Consider the following 23,420-nt stretch of genomic DNA (forward strand, 5'->3'; position numbering starts at 1 on the left):
CTTCGGCTCAGGTCATGATCCCAGGGTCCTGGGATCGAGTCCCGCATCGGGCCTCCTGCTCCTTGGGAGCCTGCTTCTCTCTCTCTCTCTCTCCCTCTCTCTCTCATGAATAAATAAAGAAAATCTTTAAAAAAAAAAAAAAAAAAAAAAAAAAAAGAATTTTGTAGATATGGGGTGCCTGGCTGGCTCAGTCAGCCAAGTGTCTACCTTCAGTAGTTATATACAACCCTAAGTGCTAGGGTTGTATATAACTACCTATATAACTAGATAATCAAGCCCCGATTCTCCCTCTGCTCCCCGCTTATGATCTGCCTGTCTCTCTCTCTCAAATAAAGTCTTTAAAAAAAAAAGAATCTTGTAGATATTATTTAATTGAACTTGAAAAATTCATTTTGAGAACTTAATTGATGAGGTTAATCTATTTTTATCAATTTTAAATAGCAGTACTTGTTTCATTCAGCATAATATTTTTAACAACTGACATATAGAAGTATTTGGGTGAACATACATTTTCATTTCTCTCAGGTAAGTATCTGGAATTGGTATTCATGGAATACATGGAAAGTATATGCTCACCTTTATAAAAAAACGATTCTTTCCTGAAATAATTGTACTGTTTTACACTAAAGTAGAATATATAAGCATTCCAGTTGCTCCACAACCTCAACATCAGTTAATACTGTTAATTTTTTATGTATTGTCAACTTCTTAAAATTCAGCCATGATACAGGGTTTTAATGTGACCTTACTGTGATTAGTTTGCATTTCCCTAATGACTAATGAAACTGATCATCTTTCATGAACCTATGGATCATTAATATATCTTCTTTTTCGAAGCACATGTTTAAATCTGTAGGCTATTTTTAACTGAATTGCTTATCTTATTAACTACAGGAGTTCCTAAAATATTGTTTTCAAGTCCATTATCAGTTATCAGTATTATAAATTACTACACAAGTTCTGTTTCCCAGGATGTGGTATGCTTTTAGTCTTCTTAGCAAGATCTTTTTTTAAAGTAGAAATTTTCAATTTTGGTGAACTCACTTTTATCCTTTTTCTTTTTTAAACAGTTCATGCTCTTATGTCCCATCTAAGAAATCTTTGCCTGTCCCAAGATTGTAAAGATTTTCTATCAGGTTTTCTTCTACAAATTTAATAGTTTTACGCTTTATGAAGAGCTATATGACCCACTTTGAGTTCAATCTTATAGATAAGGTCAAAGTCCTCTTCTTATATAAGGCTACCTAGTTGTTCCAATGTCATTTGTTTAAAAGACTATACTCAACCCTACTGGATTATCTCAGCACCTTTGTGGAAAATCAATTGACCTATATGTGTAGATCTTTTCCTGGATTTTTATTTGGTTCTATTGATCTCTTGATCTTTACATTGAGAACAATGTCATGATTATTTTAGTCTTGAAATCATATCGTATAAGTTCTCTAGCTTTGTTGTTCTTTCTCAAAATTGTTTTGTCATCCTAGATATTCTGTATTTCTATGTAAATCTTAGTTATTGGCTTATGAATTTCTACCAAAAAATCTCATTTATTAAGATATTTTTCAATTCCTCTTAGTTGTATACAGGTCTAACAAAGATTTCATTAAAGTTATCCCTACGTGAGGCGTGTGGGTGGCTCAGTCAGCTAAGCATCTGACTCCTGATTTCAGCTCAGGTCATCATCTCAGGGTTGTGAGATGGAGCCTCCCATCGGACTCTGCTGGGCATGGAGCCTGCTTAAGATTCTTTCTCTCTCTCTCTCTCTCCCCCTCTCCGCCCCCCCAAATTAATTAATAAATAAAATAAAAATTATCCCTAAGTATTTTATGTTTTGGTATGTTATATTATTACCCATTACATATTAAAGCACTTCAAAACCTAGCACTTAGGGGCGCCTGGTTGGCTCAGTCGTTAAGTGTCTGCCTTCAGCTCAGGTCATGATCCCAGGGGCCTGGGATCAAGCCCCACATTGGGCTCCCTGCTTGGCGGGAAGCCTGCTTCTCCCTCTCCCATTGGGCTCCCTGCTCGGTGGGGAAGCCTGCTTCTCCCTCTCCCATTCCCCCTGTTTGTGTTCCCTCTCTCACTGTCTCTCTCTCTGTCAAAAAATAAAGTAAAAAGTCTTAAAAAAACAAAAAACAGGGCGCCTGGGTGGCTCAGTTGGTTAAGCGACTGCCTTCGGCTCAGGTCATGATCCCGGAGTCCCGGGATCGAGTCCCACATCGGGCTCCCGGCTCAGCGGGGAGCCTGCTTCTCCCTCTGACCTTCTCCCCTCTCATGCTGTTTCTCTCTCTCTCTCTCTCTCTCTCAAATAAATAAATAAAATCTTTAAAAAAAAAAAAAAAAAAAAAAAAAACAAAAAACAAAAAAAACCCTAGCACTTAAAAATGACAGTTATCATAATCACAGAGTTCCTACAGTAACAGATTTCCAGAGCTGCTTAGCTGGGTGGTTGAGATAGTGTCTCTCAAGAGGTTATAGTCAACCTGCTGGCCAAAGCTGTGACCATCTCAAGTGGAACTAAAGGATTTGTTTCCAAGGTCACTCACATAGTTAATAGCCAGGATCAGTTCCTAACTGTTGACTACAGGCTTCAGTGGGATTCTCAGCAGGGCTACTCACAAATAGCAGCTTACTTCTCCCAGAAACAGTGATCCAAGAGAGAGCTAGCAAGTGAGAAATTACCTAAGATGGAAACTGCAGTCTTTCGTAACTTAATTTTGGAATTGACAAACTATCACTTCTGCCATGTCCTGAAAGTCACACAGACCAAGACTGGTAAAATGCAGGAGACTACACAAGGTTGTGAATACCAGAATATGAGGATAACTGGAGAGTATCTAGGAGGCTGACTGCCAAAGAGGTATAAATGAAATTCATAAATTTCATTTTCCACATGTTCATGGCTAAAATATTATAACCTAATTTTGTAAATTTACCTGGTATCCTGTGAGATTGTTGGAATTTACTTTCTAGATCATCTAAATAGCATATTTTAAACTCCTTAGCACTTTCTTTTTTTTTTAATTTCCTTGGATATAGAGATATTTCCTTTTTTTAAAAAAGCGATTTTATTTATTCATTTGACGGAGAGAGAGAGAGCACAAGCAGACAGAGTAGCAGGCAGAGGGAGAGGGAGAAGCAGTCTCTCCGCTGAGCAAGGAGCTGGGCGTGGAGCTCGACCCCAGGACCCTGGGATCATGATCTGAGCCAAAGGCAGTCGCTTAACCAAAAGCCACCCAGGTGCCCCTCCTTAGCACTTTTTATACAGGTGATCATGTTGTCTACATCTTCCTTTTCAATCTATGCACCTTTTATTTCTTTTTGTTGCCTTAGAGCACTATGTATGACCTTCAGTACAGTGTTAAATCTGAGTGACAAAAGCAGGTATCTGTGCTTTTTCTCAATGTCAGAGAGTAGTACTCAATCTTTGATCATTAAGTATGAAGTCTACTGTAGGATCTTCATGCATATTCTTTTAAAATGAGGAGGCTGCCTTCTAGTCCTAGGCTCCTACAAGTTTTTAAATAGGAATGAGTGAAGAATTACGACAAAATCTTTTTATCCAACTACTGAGATAGCATAAGCTTTTTCTTTTTTTTTTAGATGGATAATATAATGAGTTATAGGGATGCCTGGGTGGCTCAGTAGGTTAAGCGTTTGCCTTTGGCTCAGGTCATGATCCCAGGGTCCTGGGATTGAGTCCTGCATCGAGCTCCCTGCTCAGTGGGGAGCCTGCTTCTCCCTCTACCCACTGCTCCCCGTTTGTGCTCTGACAAATAAAGTCTATTAAAAAAAATAGAGTTATATTGATTGATTTTTCTATTATCAAACCAACCTTTCATTCCTGGAATAAATTCCACTGGTTTTCATGTATTCTCCTTTAACATATTGGTGAATTCAGTTAGCCCTTACTTTGTTAAGGCTTTTTATGTCTATCATTGTAAGGTATGTTGGTCTGTAGTTTTCTTGCAGTGTTTTTGTTTAATAATACAGGCCTCATGATGTGATTTGCATAGGGTTCCTTGCTCCTGTATTTTCTGAACGAGTTGAAGAGAACTGCTATTCTTTGCTTAAACGTTTCTTAAATAAAATTTACTATTGAAGCTACCTGGACCGTTTGGGTGTGGGGGAAGATTTTACTTATGAATCCATCATTGTTAATAGATAGAGGAGTGATCAAATTTTCTATTTTCCCTTCGGTCAAGGGAAAATTGACATTCAAGGAATTTGTCCATTTCATCTTTGTTGAATTTATTGACATAAGTGTTCATAATCTCTCCTCAATCTTTTGATGTCTATACCATATGTAACTGTGTCAACTTGCTCATTCCCAATTAACAGTATTTGTGTCTTCTCTCATATTTCTCCATCAGAATGGCTAGAACTGCACTATCTAATAATACAGCAGCCAATGGCCACACGTGGCTTTCAAATTTTATTTGATTGAATCAAATTAAAACTTCAGTTTTCAAATTTTCAGTAAATTTCAGGTGCTTAACAGCCATACTAATGGTTACAGTTTTAGAGAGCATAGCTGGATAACATTTTCATCTTCACAGAAAGTTTTACTGGATAGAACTAGAGCATTATCAATTTCATTGCTCTTTTTGAAAAATCAGCTTTTGGTTTTCACTGATTTTCTCTACTGTTGGTCTGTTTTGTATTCACAGGTTGTAGCTCTTCACTTCTCTCTACTTATTTTGGGTCTAAAGTGCTCTTGTAGCTTCATAAGGTAAAAACATTGATTTTGACCTTTTTCTAATATAAGGAATTAAAAGCTATCAATTTTCTTATAAGCACTTCTTTAGTTGCATTATGCAAGTATGTTATTTCCATTCTCATTCAGATCAAAATAGCTTCAAGTTGCCCTTATAAATTCTTCTTTAACTCATGAGTTATTTACACATGTGGTTTATTTTCAAAATATCTGAGTATTTCTCAAGGGGCACGTGGCTGGCTCAGTCAGAAGAGCAAGCAACTTTTTTTTTTAAGATTTTATTTATTTACTTGAGTGAGAGAGAATGAGAGATAGAGAGCACGAGAGGGAAGAGGGTCAGAGGGAGAAGCAGACTCCCCGCTGAGCAGGGAGCCCGATGTGGGACTCAATCCCGGGACTCCAGGATCATGACCTGAGCCGAAGACAGTCGCTTAACCAACTGAGCCACCAGGCACCCGAGCAAGCAACTCTTAATGGGTTGTAAGTTCAAGCAATATTGGGTGTAGAGATTACTTAAAAAAAAAAAAAAAAAAAAACCTGGAGGATTTCTCAGATATCTTTCTGTTACTGATTTCTATTTTATTCCATTTGGGTCAGACTTAAATTCCATTTGGATTCTACAATGGAATTCCATTAATTGCATTTGGTCAGATTAAATTTTCAATCATTTGTGGGACCATACTGAGGCCTGAGGTCAGGGACATTAAGGCAGGCATTGTCAGCAAGGTGAGAGTATTAAGTTATATCAAGCCCACAGCATTTCTCTGACAATTGCTGATCCTTCATCTTCTTCATAAACATGTCCTGAGTGTAGACTGAAGGTCAAAAGTATGGGTTCAAATTCAAGTGAGATTCTTCTCTTCCACCCTTTCTCTCTTCCTCCTACTATTTTATTCCTTTTCCTTACCAGGGCTCTTGACCTTTGCAGAAGTGGGACTGAAGGTCATGCTTCCAAGAACCCCAATTTCTCCCCTCCCCTCTCCTCTAATTTCCTCCCGACCAAATCTCAGAGAACAGTCACTACAGAGAGAAGGTGGGAGCAACAGAAATGAAAAGGAAGAACCACAATATCTTTTATGTCTTAATCGTAAAGGTCACACACTGTCACTTCTGCCATATTCCATTTGTTAGAAGTGAGTCATTAAGTACAGCATATGCCTCTTTAAGAGAGGAGTATCAAAGAATTTGTGGACACAATTTATACCACCAGAACAATCTCATAGTTTTTACTCTAAATAGTCATATATCTTTTTAAAAGTTTTTAAGAGAAGGAAAAGAAATATGTATTGTCATTTATTTTTATACATAGTTATTATTTCTATGATAATAGAAATAATTAATGAATCAGCAAACTAAGCCCCTGGGCCAAATCAAACCCACGGCCTGTTTTTGTATGGCTTGAACACAAAGAATGGCTTTTACATCTTTTAAATGGTTGAGGGGGAAAAAAAAATCAATGGAAGAATGTTTTTGTGACATGTGAAAATTATATGAAATTTAAATTTCAGTGTCCGTTATAAAGTTTTATTGGAACACAGCCATGCTTATTTATTTATGTATTGTCTATGGCTCTTTTCACAGAACTGAGATGTTTCAACAGAGACCATAAGACCCACAAAGCCTAAAATATTTAATATCTGGCCTTTTGCAGAAAAATATACCAACACTTACCATTCATCCAAGTTACCATCTGATGGTAACTTTAGCCTTTAGCTAAAAGAACTTCCATTATCAGGATGCCTGGGTGGCTCAGTTGGTTAAGCATCTGAATCTTGATTTCGGCTCAGGTCCTGATCTCAGGGTCATGAGACTGAGCCCCATGTTGGGCTCAGTGCTGAGTGTGGAGCCTGCTTAAGAGTCTCTCTCTCTCTCTCTCCCTCTGCCCCTCCCCCCCACTGCTCACACACCTTCTCTCTGTCTAAAATTAAATAAATAAAAAAATAAAGTTGAACTTTCTGATTAAAAAAAAATTTCCATTATCATTTCTTGTAGAATATATATTATGGTGACAAATTCAAATTCCTCTTATCTGAAAACACCTTTATCTCAGGTTCATTTTTTTTTAAGATTTTATTTATTTATTTGAGAGAGAGAATGAGATAGAGAGAGCATGAGAGGGGGAAGGGTCAGAGGGAGAAGCAGACTCCCTGCTGAGCAGGGAACCCAATGCAGGACTCCATCCTGGGACTCCAGGATCATGACCTGAGCCGAAGGCAGTCGCTTAACCAACTGAGCCACCCAGGCGCCCCTCAGGTTCGTTTTTAAAGAATATTTTGCTAATAGTTAGACGGTGGAAAATACACTGTAGCAACACTAAATTATTACATTTTTCTGAAAACTGTTGATTTTTCTTCTAACAGGTAGTTAACTCGTCTAGAGCCAAACTAAAAATATAGAAATTTTGCCTGAGGGGCGCCTGGGTGGCTCAGTCGTTAAGCGTCTGCCTTTGGCTCAGGTCATGATCCCAGCGTCCTGAGATCGAGCCCCACATCAGGCTCCCTGCTCGGCGGGAAGCCTGCTTCTCCCTCTCCCACTCCCCCTGTTTGTGTTCCCTCTCTCACTGTGTTTCTGTCAAATAAATAAAATCTTAAAAAAAAAAAAAAAAAAAAGAAATTTTGCCTGAAAGTTGAGTTTTGTTGGGGGAGGGGGTTTGGTTTGATTGGGGGGGCAATATTTTAATATGATTTTTGGGTATCTTTGTCTCCACTGCTTTAATAAGTCAGGTGTTAATCATATCATTATCCCCTTGTATTTAATGTGCCATATTTTCTCTTAGCTGCTTTCAAGATTTTCTCTTTATCTTTGACATTTGGCAAATAATGTGCCTAATAATGGTTTTCTTTTTTATTTATTCTACTTGGAAGTCACTAAACTTCTTGGATCTCTAAGTCAGTTGTTTTTTTTTTTTTAACCAAACATGAAACGTTTTTGCCACTATTGCTTCAAATATTTCCCTATCTCTTTCTCTCTCCCCTCTACTTATGGGACTAAGATAGCAAGACTTCAGCTTTTCTCCCACGGAGCTATGGAGCCCTCTGTCAAAAAAGCAGCAAACTTGCAAATCTCACCTATTGCAGTTGTAGCTTTCAAAGGTCATCTCCTATTTGGTTTGCATTGCTTTGTTGACCAGCTTCCCTTAGTACTCACAGCTGTCATCCAGGTATGGTTGGCAGAATTTATACTCTAACATGGGGTTTTAGCCCTCTGGCAGCTTACTCATCAGTTCCAGGATTTTCCTCCTAAATTCCAAGTTGTTTTGCCAATCTTTAACTTTGTTCTCTGATACCTCAAGTCAGTATGGTTGTAGTCTGCTGTCTCTGGGGCTATGAGAGTTGGGGAGCACCTTGTTTAAAAAGCCACAGATTCACAATTCTTATCCACTACTTAACTTACTTCAAAGAATAAACTCTCCTCTGGTTTCTGCTTCTTTTTGGTCTTTCAGTGTTTTTTTTGTGTTTGTGGTTTTTTGTGTGTTTTTTGTTTTGTCTTTTTCCAGTGCTTTCAAATCATTTTGTTATTTTTAAATTTTCTCCAGGTTTTATCATTGTTACCTGTGGAAGGGTTCATTCACCTTGCCAATTATTCATTACCTAAAGCTGGTAGTCCCCTGTTTTTTTAAAAACTGTCTCCTAGACTTGAATTTGTAATTTTATATATTATAAAATTTTAATTACTGGTAGTACTATAATAGAAAATGGAATAAACTACTTAAAATAATGGAAAAGCTCCAACTTCCATAAATTTGCATGTACATATAAATATATAATTTCCTCATGCAGCCTGTGCTGTACATGGTGCCCTCCTATTCTGAACCCATATCTACTAAGCTGGAATGCACTGAGGGTCATGAAAATCAACAAAACAAATAAACTACTTGCAACTATTTAAAAGTTGAAAACAATTAATTTAAACTCCCAAAAAAGATTTGTAGGCTGTTTTAAATAATGTTCCATGGATTAAAAGATTTAGAAAAGGATAGGTAATTGAAATGAAGACTTATTGTATACCTTTTAGAAACAACAGTAATAATTAATAGTAACACTTAAGGATGGTCTTTTTAAAATGAAATACTTACCGTTGTTCTTTCTAAAATGAGAAAACATTTTTAATAGTATTTTTCAAAATGCATTACACATTTTCTTATACCAAAACTGCCAAAGAAGAACTGAAGAACCCACGACATTGCTTTTAGAAATTCTACTTACATTCTCCTTTCACTGATAACTGGATTCTAAAATTTCATGAAATTTCAATCACAAACTGAAATTAACAAAGTAAATCTGTGGTGATTTGTAAAAAGCTCAGAATATGTAAGTAATTTGAGTCCATTATATGCAAATTGCTGAGTTAGGCTTTGAGTATTCTACAGGATCTCTTTATTCTCACTATAGCAATAGCCAAATAACTATAATCCCACAATAGGCAAAAGAATCCATTTTCATTCAGAATGAGTATAACAAATAGAAAGGAGGAAATGGAGACCAAGGGCATCTTTTCACACCAATTTTATAAAAAAATAAAATAAAAAAATAAAAAAAGAATATCCACCATGATTCTCATTCTTCCTTAAGCCAAAACATTAATGTGGTGACTTTGCTCTAAACCAGACCCAGAAAGGTCTGATAGAACTGCAATCAAACAAAATGGATCAAATAATGATACACAAAAGCAACACTGCTGATGTTGAAATTCAAGCATAAGCAAGCATAAAAATCAGCCAAAACAGAAAGGGGCAGAGGAAACTTTTGGCAGTATTGGGTATGGTAATTAACTAGACTGTGCTAATGATTTCGCAAGTGCATATATATGTCAAAACTTACCAAACTCTATGCTTTTGCATGCAATTTTACCTCAATTAGGTTTCAATAAAGCTTTTTTAAAAAATTAGCAGGAAAAAAATCATTACTCATTTTTAACCATCATTCAGCTACTTTAAAGACAAAACTGAAAACCAATTCAGATTCTAAAACCAAGTATAATTAACAACTCAAGGATCACAGGCAAATACTCATCCAAATTCAAAGAAGAGGTGTATCAACTTTTTCAAAAGAAAGAAGAAAGAAAGTCTCAATCAATGGAAGTATCCTGAGACTGGTCAAAGGATTATGGAGGTCACATTGCCTATGCAATTTATGTCCCACCCCGGTGCAGAATGCTCCTGGTTTCCATTTCCAAACAGATATGTGATGACACAGAGTTTATCAGGATTTGCAGCCTTACTGTACTTCTCTTCCTTGCACCTCTGCAGAATCTCTAAGCTCCTCTGGTGGACTGGGTGTTGGAGAAAGCTAAAACTATCCATACTTTTCAAAACTGCACATGGCGCTGTATCATCATGTCCTTAGGAAGCAAAAGAAAAACAAAAAATGGAGAAAAGAAAAAGATATTATATAAGCCCAAACCAATAGAGAATCAAGGACAATGCTGCCAACTATCTTAAGAATATATAAAAATGTATCAAGTAATATGGGTTAAATGTGAATAAATTTTCTAAATTGATTTGAGGAAATTACACAAAAATAAAAGGAAAATATAAAAGTCTTTTTTAGGTATTCCAAGTATCCCTTTCAGTACTGAAAGTGTTGAATTAATATTATACTAAAAAATTCTAATTTAAAATATATGGGAAATTTCAAAACAATTTATGTTTTTTTTTAACAGACCCATTTTTATCAGGTCTGAAAAATAATTAGCATATAGTTGGCAACAATGCAAGGAACAATGATGGAACCTCAAAGAGAAATACGCCCAAAACAATTTGCCAAAAGTTAAATAATTCCCTCACAAATTTTGCAATTAACCACACTTGTAGGAACTCCAACAAGTGTGTCAATGTTTAAAGAGCAAGAAGAAAAGCACCATAGAGCAGGAAAACCCAGCAGCACTTTGGTATTTATAAATCTGAAAAGAAAGTTGGAAAATGTACCTCACCACCACTTAGTCAAGTGAGACAGAATCAACTACTTGTTGGAAAGGGAAGAGAGCATGTTCAAGTAAGGACCAGAGCCCCAAATTAGTGCTACTGAAACAGTGAGTCACTCTAACAATAGAGGGGATTGGGGGGAGTACCATTAATATTAGCAACAGATGGATTTAAGAGAGAATAGGCATCTCCAGGTTGGGGTGGGGAGGGTGTTGACTATCATTTACTCAAAGAACATCTCTAGAGTTAGGACATTTAGTTCAAATTGGTGTAGGTTTGCCTTTTAAAAAACAAAAGGGAACAGTTTAACAATAGATAGAGACAAAGTAAGCAAGACAATGAATAAAGTTTCATTAGTGCATATTTACTGTATAATTAGGAATGAGATACTATCTATGAACAGTTCTCAATGCAGAATCATTTAAAAAGTTAAATAGAGGCAGAGTAGTTCAAAGAGGTTTGCAAAGCAGAGTTTAACTATAATTATAAATAGCAGGTTTTTAAAAATAAAATAGATTTGAAAATTATTTTCATATCCAATATTGAAAAAGTAAATTAATAAAACACTATCTCATTCATCCAAGGTGGAGAGCCCATAGCTGCAAATGTTCAATGTTTCAAAAAGAGACAAATATCAAGTTACCCATCATTTCTTAGTTGAAGACTACCTCAGTAAAAATATTCTATGCCCATTATCAATAATTCTCCCCACCACTTTTGATAGGCTGCTTGAAGAAAGAACGCTTAGGCTCAGACTAGCCTACATACTTGGTTAGTTGGTGGTGCTGGAAGGTAGATATCAGTTGAGGGGGACCATTTGAGGGGAAAAAAAAAATGCCTGTAAAGTTCTATTTATACTCTAACCAAACTGTAATTTTAAAAAGTTATCACTAGACTTTCAGGCTATCTTGATAATCTGCCAGTTAGAAATAATTTTAAGGAGATTATGGTATTAAAGTGTTTTATGTAAGAGTTCAGGATATTAAATATACTAAATTAGTAAGCAGTTTGAAGAAATCACTTGACATTACTACAGCCACTGCACTCTTTTATCTAATAAATTGTGGCAATGATGTCTGGATATGGTAATTTTGTATTTGTGACTGTTTTATGTCTCACCATCACACCTATCTTTTTTTTTAATTTCTTTCATTCTGCTTTCTACGCCTTCTTTTAACTCTTTATTATTTTAGACTAAAATATTATTTCCAAACCTTAAGTTGATCTTCCTCTCATTTGCTTAACAATGCCCTGTTAAGGGGGTTAGGTTTCCTAGGATGGTTTATAAGTACATTTTCAGGGACAGTTATTGTCCAAGGAGTCTCATAAACTCTTAAAACATGTTTATGTAGTGTTGGTTTATGCTAGTTCCTGGTCTAGTTTTGTTAATTTCTTACCTTGAGATTATGCACCAAAATACAACATAAATTCAGACCCCATATGTATGCATGGTAAACATATGGGGCACTGATTTTTTTAAAGGCAGTTTAAGAAAAACCTTATCTAAGGCCTAACACAGATTGCTAAGGTCCTTTTTATTTCTCTGTTCAAGGCCAATGGACAGAATTTTTCAATCATCTTTTCAGTGACAGAAAAGTCCAAGCTCTTTGAAGATACTACACCACATAACGGAACTCAATCCTAGTTGATCATTCAAACCTGAAGCCATGTCTCTGATCCTAAAGCAGTTTCTGTAATGCCAGCTTCCAGGCCTCATGGCCATTAAAGGTATACCTCAAACACAGTAACCCACCAATCTCAAGTATAAATTTGATGAGCTTAAAAAATATTTACATCCATGTAATCCTCAGTCAAGATATAGAACATTTCCATTATCTCAGCAAGTTATTTCATCCCCTTCCTATCAATACCACCCTTGCCTTTGCAGAAGCAATCAAGTTATGATTTCTATCACTATACATTATTTTGCCTGTTCTTAAACTAAATGAAAGCATGCACTATGTATCCTTTCATGTCTGGCTTTTTTGCTCAGTATTTTTTTGTGACTCATATGATACTCATTATGAGAATCAGTAATTTGTTCTTTTTTACTGCAGAGTAATGTTACATGGTAGGAATGTATCACAACTTAGTTATCTTTTCTTCCACTGATAGATTTGTGGGTGTTTCCAACTGGGGGCTATTAAGAATAGACACTATGAACATTCTTTTTTTGTGTTTTATGTATAATAGTTCCATTGAAATATAAACCATATACTATACAATTCACCTATTAAAGTGTACAATTCAATGGTTTTTAATGTAATTCCCAAAGCTGTTGCTTTGGGAATCAATTTTAGAATACCTTCAATATACCCAAAAGAAACCCTATCCTTTTTTAATTATCCTTTCCCTCATCATCTCCCAGCTTGCCTACCCCAGGCCTAGGCAAAAACTCATCTACATACTACCTCTACAGATTTGCCTATTCTAGACATTTCATAAATGCAATCATACGTTTGTTATTTGTGATACATGCTTAATGTGGCCTTTTGTGTAATTTCTTTCAGTTAACAAAATGCTTTCAAGGTTCACCCATGTTGTAGCACGTACTAATACTTCATTCCTTTATACGGCAAAATTACATTCCACTGTATGAGTATACCACATTTTGCTTATCCATTCAATAGCTGAGGGACATTTAGGTTGTTTCCACCTTTTGGCTTTCAGGAATAATGTTACTAGGAACACTGTGTACAAGTTTTTGTTCAAACACACGTTTTCGATTCTTTTGGGCATCCACTGAAGAGCAGGGGCTGTTTCACCAAGTGGCTACATGTCCACCAGTAGCATACGAGGCTTCCAGTTTCTCCACATCTTAACCAACATCTATTATTACCTGTCTTTTTTATCATAGCCATCCTAGTAGATGTGAAGTGGTATCCACTGTGGTTTCCATATGCATTTCCCTGATAACAAAGGGTGTTGAAGATCTCTTCACGTGTTTGACTATGCATTTTTTTTTAAATGTCTTTTAAGAACCTTTGCCCATTTTTTGACTGGGTTATTAGTTTTTTATTATTGAGTTGTAAGAGTTCTGTATATATTCTACATACCAATTCTTGATCATGATTTACAAACATTTTCTCTTATTCCATAAGTTGTCATTTCACTTAATATTGTCCTTTGGGGACAACATTCATCCATTTCTCCTTTGGTTGCTTATGCTGTAGGTGTCCTATTGAAGAATCCATTGCCTAATATAAAATGGAAAGTGTCGGTCCTCCAACTTTGTTCTTACATTTTTGGATCCCTTTACCTATCAACTTTAGAATTAGCTTGTCAACTTCTGCATAAAGGTAGCTGAGGTTTTGACAAGGACTATGTTGAATCTGTAGGTCAAGTACTAACATCTTAAGCCTTCCAATGCATGAACATAGGTTATCTTTCCATTTATTTAGGTATTTTTCAAGTTTTTTTCAACAGTGTTTTACAGCTTTCTGTGAACAAGTCTTGCACTTCTTTTGCTAAATTAATAAATATTTTACATTTGTTGGTGCTCTTGGAGCACTAACTTAATTTTGTTTTCATGTTGTTCACTGCTAGTATGTAAAAATACAACTAATTTTGCATACTCATCTTGTATTCTGCAACCCTGATGACCTCATTTATTACCTCTAATAGATTTTTGTCTGGGTTCCTTAGGATATTCTATACATAATATGTCACCTGCAAACAAAATGGTTTCTTCTTTTCCAATACAGATGTCTTTTCTTTTTGTTGCCTAATTGCTCTTACCAGAACTTCCAGGAATGTTAAAAAGGCGAAAGCAATGACACTGGGGAGGGTATGTGCTATGGTGAGTGCTGTGAATTGTGTAAGACTGTTGAATCACAGAACTGTACCTCTGAAACAAATAATACATTATATGTTAAAAAAAAAAAAAGAAGATAATAGGAAGGGAAAAATGAAGGGGGGGAATCGGAGGGGAAGACAAACCATGAGAGATTATGGACTCTGAGAAACAAACTGAGGGTTCTGGAGGGGAGGGGATGGGGGGATGGGGTAGCCTGGTGATGGGTATTAAAGAGGGCACGTACTGAATGGAGCACTGGATGTTATACGCAAACAATGAATCATGGAACACTACATCAAAAACTAATGATGGATGTATGGTGATTAACATAATAAAATTACATTTAAAAAAAAGGCGAAAGCAGACACCCTTATCTTGTTTCTGATCTTGGGGGAAAAGCATTTGTCATTCACCATCAAGTATGATGTAAGCTTTTGGTTTTTCACAGATCCTCTTTCTAGAATGAGGAAGTCCCCTTCTATTCCCAGTTTGTTCATTGTTTTTATAATTAAAAAATTGAAAAGGTGTTAGCTTTCATTAAGTGATTTTCTTTATGAGGTGATCATGTGATTTTTTTTATTACAGTGATTTGACTTTTTTAAGTTAAAACAATCTTCATTCCTGGGTAAATTCTACTAGATTGTATACATAATTCTTTTTACATATTGCTGGATTTGGTTTGCTAGTAATTTGTTGAGGGTTTTTGTTGGGGTTATTGGTTTGTAGTTTTCATTTTTGTGATGTCTTGTCTGATATCCAGGTAATATAGGCCTCACAGAATGAGAATTAAAGTATTCCCTTATCTTAATTCTTTGGAAGAGTTTATAAAGTTTTCATTTTAATTCTTCTTTAAGTTTTTGATAGGATTCATCCGTGAATTCACTGTTCCTTGGCTTTGCTTTGTGGAAGCTTTTTTTTTTGTTACTAATTCAGTCTCTTTTGTTACAGGCCTATTCACATTTTCTATTTCTTCTGGAGTCAGTGTTGGTTGTTTGCATCTTTCTAGGAATTTGTCCATTTCAACTAGCTTCTAATTTGTTGCCATACAAGTATTATAATCCTTTTTATTTCAATCAGATCAGTAGCAACATCCCCCATTCATTCCAAAAACTAGTAATTTGAGTCTTCTCCTTTTCTTGATCAGTCTACCTCAAGGTTTATCAATTTCATTTATTTTTTCAAAGAACCTACCTTTGGTTTTATTTGTTTACTTTATTGACTTCTATTCTCTATTTGATCCACTCTTTACTAAATCCTTCCTATTCCTTGCTTTGGGTTTATTTTGCTCTTTTTTTTTTTTTCTTAAAGTCTTAAGGTAACGCATTAGGTTATTGATTTGAGATCTTTCTTCTTTTTTAATAGAGCTATTTGAAGCTATAAATTTCCCTCTAAGCATTGTTTCAGCTGCATCCCATCAAGTTTTGGTCATTATATTTTCTTCCATTCATCTCAAAACTGTTTTTTAATTTCCCTTGTGATTTCTTCCTTGATCCGCTGGTAAAGAAAAAGTGTGCTGTTGGGGCACCTGTTCCTCAGTCGGTTAAAGCATCTGCTTTCAGCTCAGGTTATAATCCCAGGGCCCAGGGCCCTCCCCGCTCCCCTTACTTGTGCTCTATCTCTGTGTCAAATTAATAAAATCTTTTTTAAAAAACAGTGTGTTGTTGAGTTTCCATATATGTCTTATTATGTATTATTTTTGTTCCTCTATTCTTTCATTACTTTCTTCTCTTGTATTAAACAGATGTTTTCCAGTATATCTTACTTTTTTGTCATTTACGTTACCATATTATTTTTTAGTTATTTCCTTAACAAATGCCAAGGGAATTATAATTTGCATATTACAATCAAGTCTGGATTTAAAATTAACTTAATTCCAACAGTATATAAAAATGTTTCTCTTAAATAGCTCCATTCTCTTCCTCTTCCTTTATGCTGTTACTGTCATACAAATTACACCCTTAAAATGTCATGCCTATCAACGGAGATTTATAATTATTGCTTTGTATGGTTGTCTTTTAAATCAAATTGGAGATAAAAGGTTACAAAATGTAAAAAAATATATTCATACTGTATTTTATACTAGCTGCCTTTAATGGCGCTCTATTATTTCATGTGCTTTCAAGTTACTATCTAGTTTCCTTTCATTTCAGCCAGAACTCACTGAAGTATTTCTTGTGGGGCAGATCTGATAGTAATACTAGCTCAGGATTTGTTTATCCACAAATGTCTTAATTTCACCATCACTCTGGAGAGCAGTTTTGAATACAGAATTATTTATTTTAATTTAAATTCAATTAATTAACATATAGTATTATTTCAGAGGCAGAGTTCAGTGATTCATCAGTCTTATATAATACCCAGTTCTCATTACATCATGTGCCTTCCTTAATGTCCATCACCCAGTTACCCAACCAGCCCACCACCTCCCCTCTAGCAACCTGTTTCCTATGATCTCTTCTGGTTTGTCTCCCTCTCTGATTTTGTCTTGTTTCATTCTTCTCTCCCTTCCCCTATGATCCTCTGTTTTGTTTCTTAAATTCCATATATGAGTGAGATCAAATGATAATTGTCTTTCTCTGATTGACTTATTTCGCTTAGCATAATACCCTCTAGTTCATCCACATTGTTGCAAATGGCAAGATTTCAATTTTTTGATGGTTGAGTAGTATTCCATTGCATATATATACATCTTTATCCATTCATCTGTCAATGGACATCTGGGCTCTTTCCATAATTTGGTTATTGTGGACATTGCTGCTATAAACATCGGTTTATATCTGAAGGTGCCCCTTCAGATCACTACATTTGTATCTTTGGGGTAAATACCTCATAGTGCAATTGCTGGGTCGTAGGATAACTCTATTTTCAACTTTTTGAGAAACCTCCACATTGTTTTCCAGAGTGGGTTAACCAGCTTGCATTCCCACCAACAGTGTAAGAGGGTTCCCCTTTCTCCATGTCCTTGACAACATCTGTCATTTCCTGACTTGTTGATTTCAGCCATTCTGACTGGTGTGAGTTGGTATCTCATTGATGTTTTGATTTGTGAATACAGAATTCTTGATTGACTTTCTCTTTTTTCTTTCAGCACTTTGAATATGTCAAGTAGTGCCCTTTAGCCTCAATGGTTCCTGATGATGAATCAACTGTCAATCTTGCTGAGGACACTTTGTACATGAATTACTTCTCTCCTGATTCTTTCAATATTTTCTATATCAGGACAATTTAATTATGATGTATCTAAGTTTAGATCACTTGTACCTTGTTGAACTTCTTGGGTATATAGTCTTCTCATCAAATTTGAAGAGTTTTTGGCCATTATTTCTTGAAATATTCTTATTACCCCTTTCTCTGTCCTAAACTGCCAGAAATTGGGGTACTTTATTGTGTCCCACAGGTCTAAATGCTCTGTTCATTCTTATTCATTCTTTTTTCTTTCTGTTCCTTAGAATGGATAATCTCAACTGATCTGTAGTCAAGTTCACTGATTCTGGCCTCTGCCTGTTCAAATCTGTTGCTGAACTCTTCTAGTGAATTTCTCATGCATATATAAATTAATATTCTGTATTTGGTGAGACATTGTTCTCATACTTTCCTTTAGTTCTTCAGATATGGTTGTCTTTGGACATATTTAAAATAGCTTAAGGACTTTAATAAATCCAAGGTCTGGCTCTCCTCAGCAATACTTTCTATTGATTCCTTTTTTCACATATACAGGTCATATTTTTTTGCATGTTTCATAATTTTGTGTAGAACACCAGATATTTTAAAAAATTTAAAATGGCAACTCTCGAAATCAGATTCTCCCTTCTTCCCAGGATTTGCTGTTTCACATAATTGTTGCTACTGTTTAGGACTTTCCTGAACTAATTCTGTAAAGTCTGTTTGCTGACCAGACAAATCAATGCTATTTCTCGTTCTACATCCCAACCAGGCCAATATGTAGCTTCACTCACTCTGCCTACTTATATAATTCCACTAAGAACACTGCATGGTTTCCTGATCACCATAATACGCAATTATAACAAATTTATTCTTAAATAGTTAAATTCAATTTTTATTTAAAAGCCTTAAATGGCATTGTGTCCCTCAATCTTGAAGTCTATAAAAAAAACAGTCAAATAGATTTTAATTTGATATTATTTGCGCTTGGATGGCTTGATGAAGAAAAAGAATGTCAGGGAAGTCTATAAGAAAATCCAATATTTTTTAGTTTACTCTCAGGGTATTTATTAGCAATTTAGCTACGAGACACTAAAATTTTTTTATAAAGATACTCTCAAAGGAAGTGAAGATATATTGTACATCTGCGGTCTACACCTTCTTTCTTCCCTAAAGTATTATCTTTGAACTCTTATTCTAATTCAAAATCTGAACTTGACTACCTTCTGCCTTCCATATATCCCACTTCTACTTAAATAATCTCTAATTCCTATAGTTCATTTTCATTTTGCCTGCATACTATTTATGGTCATTTTAAAAGTTCTGAATCTACTATTTATCCATTTTCAGTTACTCTGTTAGTCTTCATTTTACAATGCTACAATGTTCTAATTTTATGGCACCCTTTTATCCTAAATCCATATAGAAAGAGCAAAAATGCTGAATACTGGCACTGACAGTAATATACTGCCATACAATTATTTCCTGTAACAAATCTGCTCAGTGCCTCAATATACAAATGAACTATAGTTTTTCTTTTTCTTGGTAAAAAGTGAAATTTAAAAAGTTTATCCACTGAGACTTCTGGGTTGTTGGTAATATTCTACTTCTTAATCTAGGTGGTAGTTTCATGGTGTTTTCACTTTATGATAATTAACTGAGCTTTACCTTTTGGGGGGCACACTTTTCTGTATGCATGTTATAACCCAAAATAAAAGAGTATTCAAAAAGTTTATTATATGGATGCTCTGTGCTGGCCAGAAAGAAAAAATTAGATTACAAAACAAGAAGAATCCAGAAATGATCAAAGTAGAAATAATACAGTATCATTTTGTTGATCATTAATAACATTGTGTATCTTTGTACCAACTGATAATAATAAACACACAACCAGCTTTCACAAATAATATTTTAAATGCCAAAGGAACACAAAAACAATGTGATCTTTACAGAAAGCAATATTTTCAATAGTAAGTACAAGAAAAGTTTCTTCTCAGAGTCAGTTACATCTTAGCAGGGTACTTATCAATTTTTAAAATTTTCAAAATTGGTAAATCCATTGTAATAAATAATAATGTATCTTAAATTAAAGGAAAAAACTTTTCCTTAAAGCTTTTTACAGAGAACCTCTTAGAAATAATTTTGTAAAAAGTAAAGCAGGTTTAAGATATTCCTTTTAGGGCGCCTGTGTGGCTCAGATGGTTAAGCGTCTGCCTTCGGCTCGGGTCATGATCCCAGGGTCCTGGGATCGAGTCCCGCATCGGGCTCCCTGCTCCTTGGGAGCCTGCTTCTTCCTCTGCTTCTCTCTCTCTCTCTCCCTCTCTCTCTCCCTCTGTCTCTCATGAATAAATAAATAAAATCTTTAAAAAAAAAAGATATTCCTTTTATTTTCCAAAAAACTGTATTTCTCCCTATCTACAAAAGCCAGTTTGTATATATTATAATATGAAAAACAGAAGCTAAGTTCAATTAGCTTTTCCCTCTCATTTTAGAAATACAATCTCCCAAATACATGTATTCATTTGAAATATGTAAAAGCTGAACTTAAAAGTTGTACTGCTAGTGCACATGCCGAAATGCCATGTAAGTAAATCTGGGAGTCCTGAAAGTACAGATGTGTCCTAGCGTACTTCTACTGAAGCTTCTCTGGGCAGAACACTTTATTTTAAATGGCTACATATATATTAGTAAATCCTCACTATGCAGCAATTATCTGTCTAAGGCCAGAGCTACAGCAAGCAACGGTGTGGTTTCCATTAGGTGACAAGTGCTTATGAAGATAAGATGCCTTCCTGCAGATTGTGAACTATAGTATTTCATGATTTAAGGGGAAGAGACACAAAAAAAGTATCCTGCTCCATTTGTTTCTAAATTTCAAAGTAAAATCCAATGAACTAAATTAAGGGTAGGGAAAAAAATTAACATTCACAAACAGATACATGTATTATCTGGCCTTACCCCACAATTTTGAATTTTGAAAAAAAACTGCTAATAGTCACAAAATCAGTCAAGAGAAGAAATGACACTTGACTGATTACTGAAGTCAGGTTATCTCCACTAGACTGCCGTACCTCCATCCCAATTTTTCTATCTCCTGATTTATGCTTCCACATTAAAGTATGTTTCATCTGCATAAAAACTATTACATAAGAAAATAAAGAAAGATATCAATGTTTAATTCTATATAAGTAAATGGTAAAGTATCATTTTGTTTAAAAATTTTACCAATGTCTTACTGTCTATGAAATATCAGGTGCTTCCCATACATTACTCCTCTCATTATTTATTAATAAAAACGTACCAACACACTGTGCTCGCTTCGGCAGCACATATACTAAAAAAAAAAAATGTACCAACACATAAATACACACAAACACCATATATTCACTTAACTCAATCATATAAAGTACACTGGAACTAATCAGATCTGAAAATGATGTTAGGATATAGTAAGAAAACAGAAGAGAACAAATTATGTCTCTACTCCTTAAGAGAGGTAAAAAACTAAAAGACGAAGTATGGTAGAATACTAATACCTACTGCTTACCAGTTTTTCTCTGAATGTGTCTTTTCCCAGCTTCCCTGAAAGCAACCATGGCTCTGAAAAAAGCTCTGAGAACTGCCCATCGGAAAACAGCTACGGGATCAATTCCAATCATCCCAGAGATAAATGCATTCTTGCTACTTCTCAGAAGAGCTACAATGTCAGGGCGCATGTGATCTGTATTTTTTTCCCGGAAATCCTACATGAAAAAAGTACCAGTGTTATTTTTGAAAAAATTATTGAACCAAGAAGATAATGGGTGACATGTTTGAAAAGTGGCTTAACAAGGACTATAGAAGTGATTTCTGTTCTAGGTAGCTAACTGGACCAGATACCTTTTATAAAGTCCCAGCCAACCCAAAACTATTGAATTCTGTAATACATTTAAATGACAGTGAATGTTCCACAATTTTATTGCAACTTGTTAAAAAGAGAGCCTCTCTGAAGCCTCCGAAGAGCCTCTCTGGTCACATAAAATGACCAGACAGTTGAATAACAGAAAGGAGCCAGACAGGAGAAAACAAGGAACAGCGTTCCAAACAAAGAGAACACAACACCTACTACCTATAGGTGGTAGGACAAGTTAGGAGACAAGCAGTAAGACCAGGGGCTGGAACATTCTGGGCAAGGGTGAGAGTGGTGGAAGATTTGGCAAATAAATAGACTATGCAAGCCTGAGTTAGGAGTTTGTAGATTTTATTCAAGTATAAAGGAAAGCCAATGGAAGCTAAATGATGTTTTATAAATACCATGGATGCCACAGAGGGAATGAATTTATTGAAAGAATGGAGAAAGGGAGACTAACTATTGCAATATTCCAAATAAAAGGTGAAGGTGATCTAGATTACGTTGGTGGTAACAGCATAAAGGGAAAATAATTATTATATTTGGGATACGTTTTGGAAGTAAGGCAAAGAATTTGCTGGTATATTAGAGCATGGTGAGAAAATGAGGGAATAAGGTTAACACCTATATTTTGGGTTTAAGGAACTAGGTAGAGGTACCATATTGATATGGAGAAATCCAGAGAAAAGAGAAGGTTTATGGATAGGAAATGAGATCAAGAGATCAGTTTTGTGCAAGTGAAATCTGAGATGGTGAGGATATCGATAGCAGCAAGTAACATTTATTGAAAGGTTAATATGCATGTGGCACTCTTCTAAGCATTTTACATGTGTTATCTCATTTAAGCTCATTTCATCCACCTAATAATTGCTTGAGACAGATATTATTATCATTATTCCTATTTTATACTTGAAGAAACTCAGTCACAGAGAGATTAACTATCTTGGCCCCTATCACACAGTAAGTAGAAAAGGGGTTCAAAGACAGCCACTCATCAGCACTATATTATATCTGCATACAGACATCAAGTAGGCAGATGAATATATGTGCCTATGAGTCCTACAGAGACTTCAGAAAATGTATGTATTACCTAAGGACTATAAATAGGCAGTACAAACCACCTGCCAATGGGGGATGGCGGGGATATAACAGAAGAAATGGGTTAAAATATCCCACAGAAAGAGGAGGAGAACAAAAAGTTTACACTTGTGGAAGAAGGTTCCAGACTGATATGTATAGTCTAGGCATTAGGCCGTAACCACACCCAGATAAAAGGATTAAAGCTTGGTAAGTAAATCACTCAGAGTTGGTGCAACTTCACAGAACAGCTCTAACTCAGAATTCTATGAGGAGCATGCCTAGTATGATGTTTTCCAGAAGGCAGTTTGTCGTCCTTTAGGGGTTTCCTTTCCTACTCTTTGTTCTCCTAAGAACAGGGGAAAAGGAGAAACAAGCCAGAAATCTTGGTCCTTGGCTTGTCCCTAAACACCCTTTCAGCAAAAGTATATATTATAAAAGTTAGTAAAACTGATTAAAAATTTTCAAATCCAAATCACCACCACCACCATCAGCAGCTAATACCTACCAAGGGCAAACAAGATGTCAGGCACGAAGTTAAGCACTATACATAACTTATTCAATTCTAACAATTACTTAATAAAGCAGAATTACAAACCATACTTTACTGATAAGTAAACAGAAAGATAAAGAAGCTTGACAAAGATCAAACATAATAAGTACTACAGGAACTGAAACATATGTCTGTTCTATACTGATATGTCTGTTCTATACTGAAGACCAGTCCATCCGATTAACAACTACACTGTACAAAGTAAAATTCTAAAATTCTTTCCCATGGTGAGTGTCAAATGTTGATGGAAACCTTTATTTTCCAAATGTAATGTCTCATCTGTCTTCATAGTTCCATATTTCT

The 23,420-nt window shown here is 35.4% G+C and overlaps 1 protein-coding gene across 11 annotated transcripts in view; it reads right to left on the minus strand.

Annotated features, from left to right (window-relative positions):
- MYO9A (myosin IXA) overlaps positions 1-23,420 on the minus strand; it is a 347,057-nt gene that overhangs the window by 153,258 nt on the left and 170,379 nt on the right. For 10 of the 11 annotated variants that reach the window (XM_027572325.2, XM_027572329.1, XM_027572328.1 and 7 more), the window contains 2 exons: positions 21,146-21,341; positions 9,938-10,057 (listed from right to left, as the gene is read on the minus strand). In XM_027572325.2, the coding sequence (XP_027428126.1) occupies positions 9,938-10,057; positions 21,146-21,341 (316 nt within the window). The remainder of the gene's footprint in view (positions 1-9,937; positions 10,058-21,145; positions 21,342-23,420) is intronic. The other variant, XM_027572332.1, reaches the window with a different exon arrangement.

This window comes from Zalophus californianus, chromosome 6, assembly GCF_009762305.2.
Source record: "Zalophus californianus isolate mZalCal1 chromosome 6, mZalCal1.pri.v2, whole genome shotgun sequence".
NCBI classification, from domain to species: Eukaryota; Metazoa; Chordata; class Mammalia; order Carnivora; family Otariidae; genus Zalophus; species Zalophus californianus.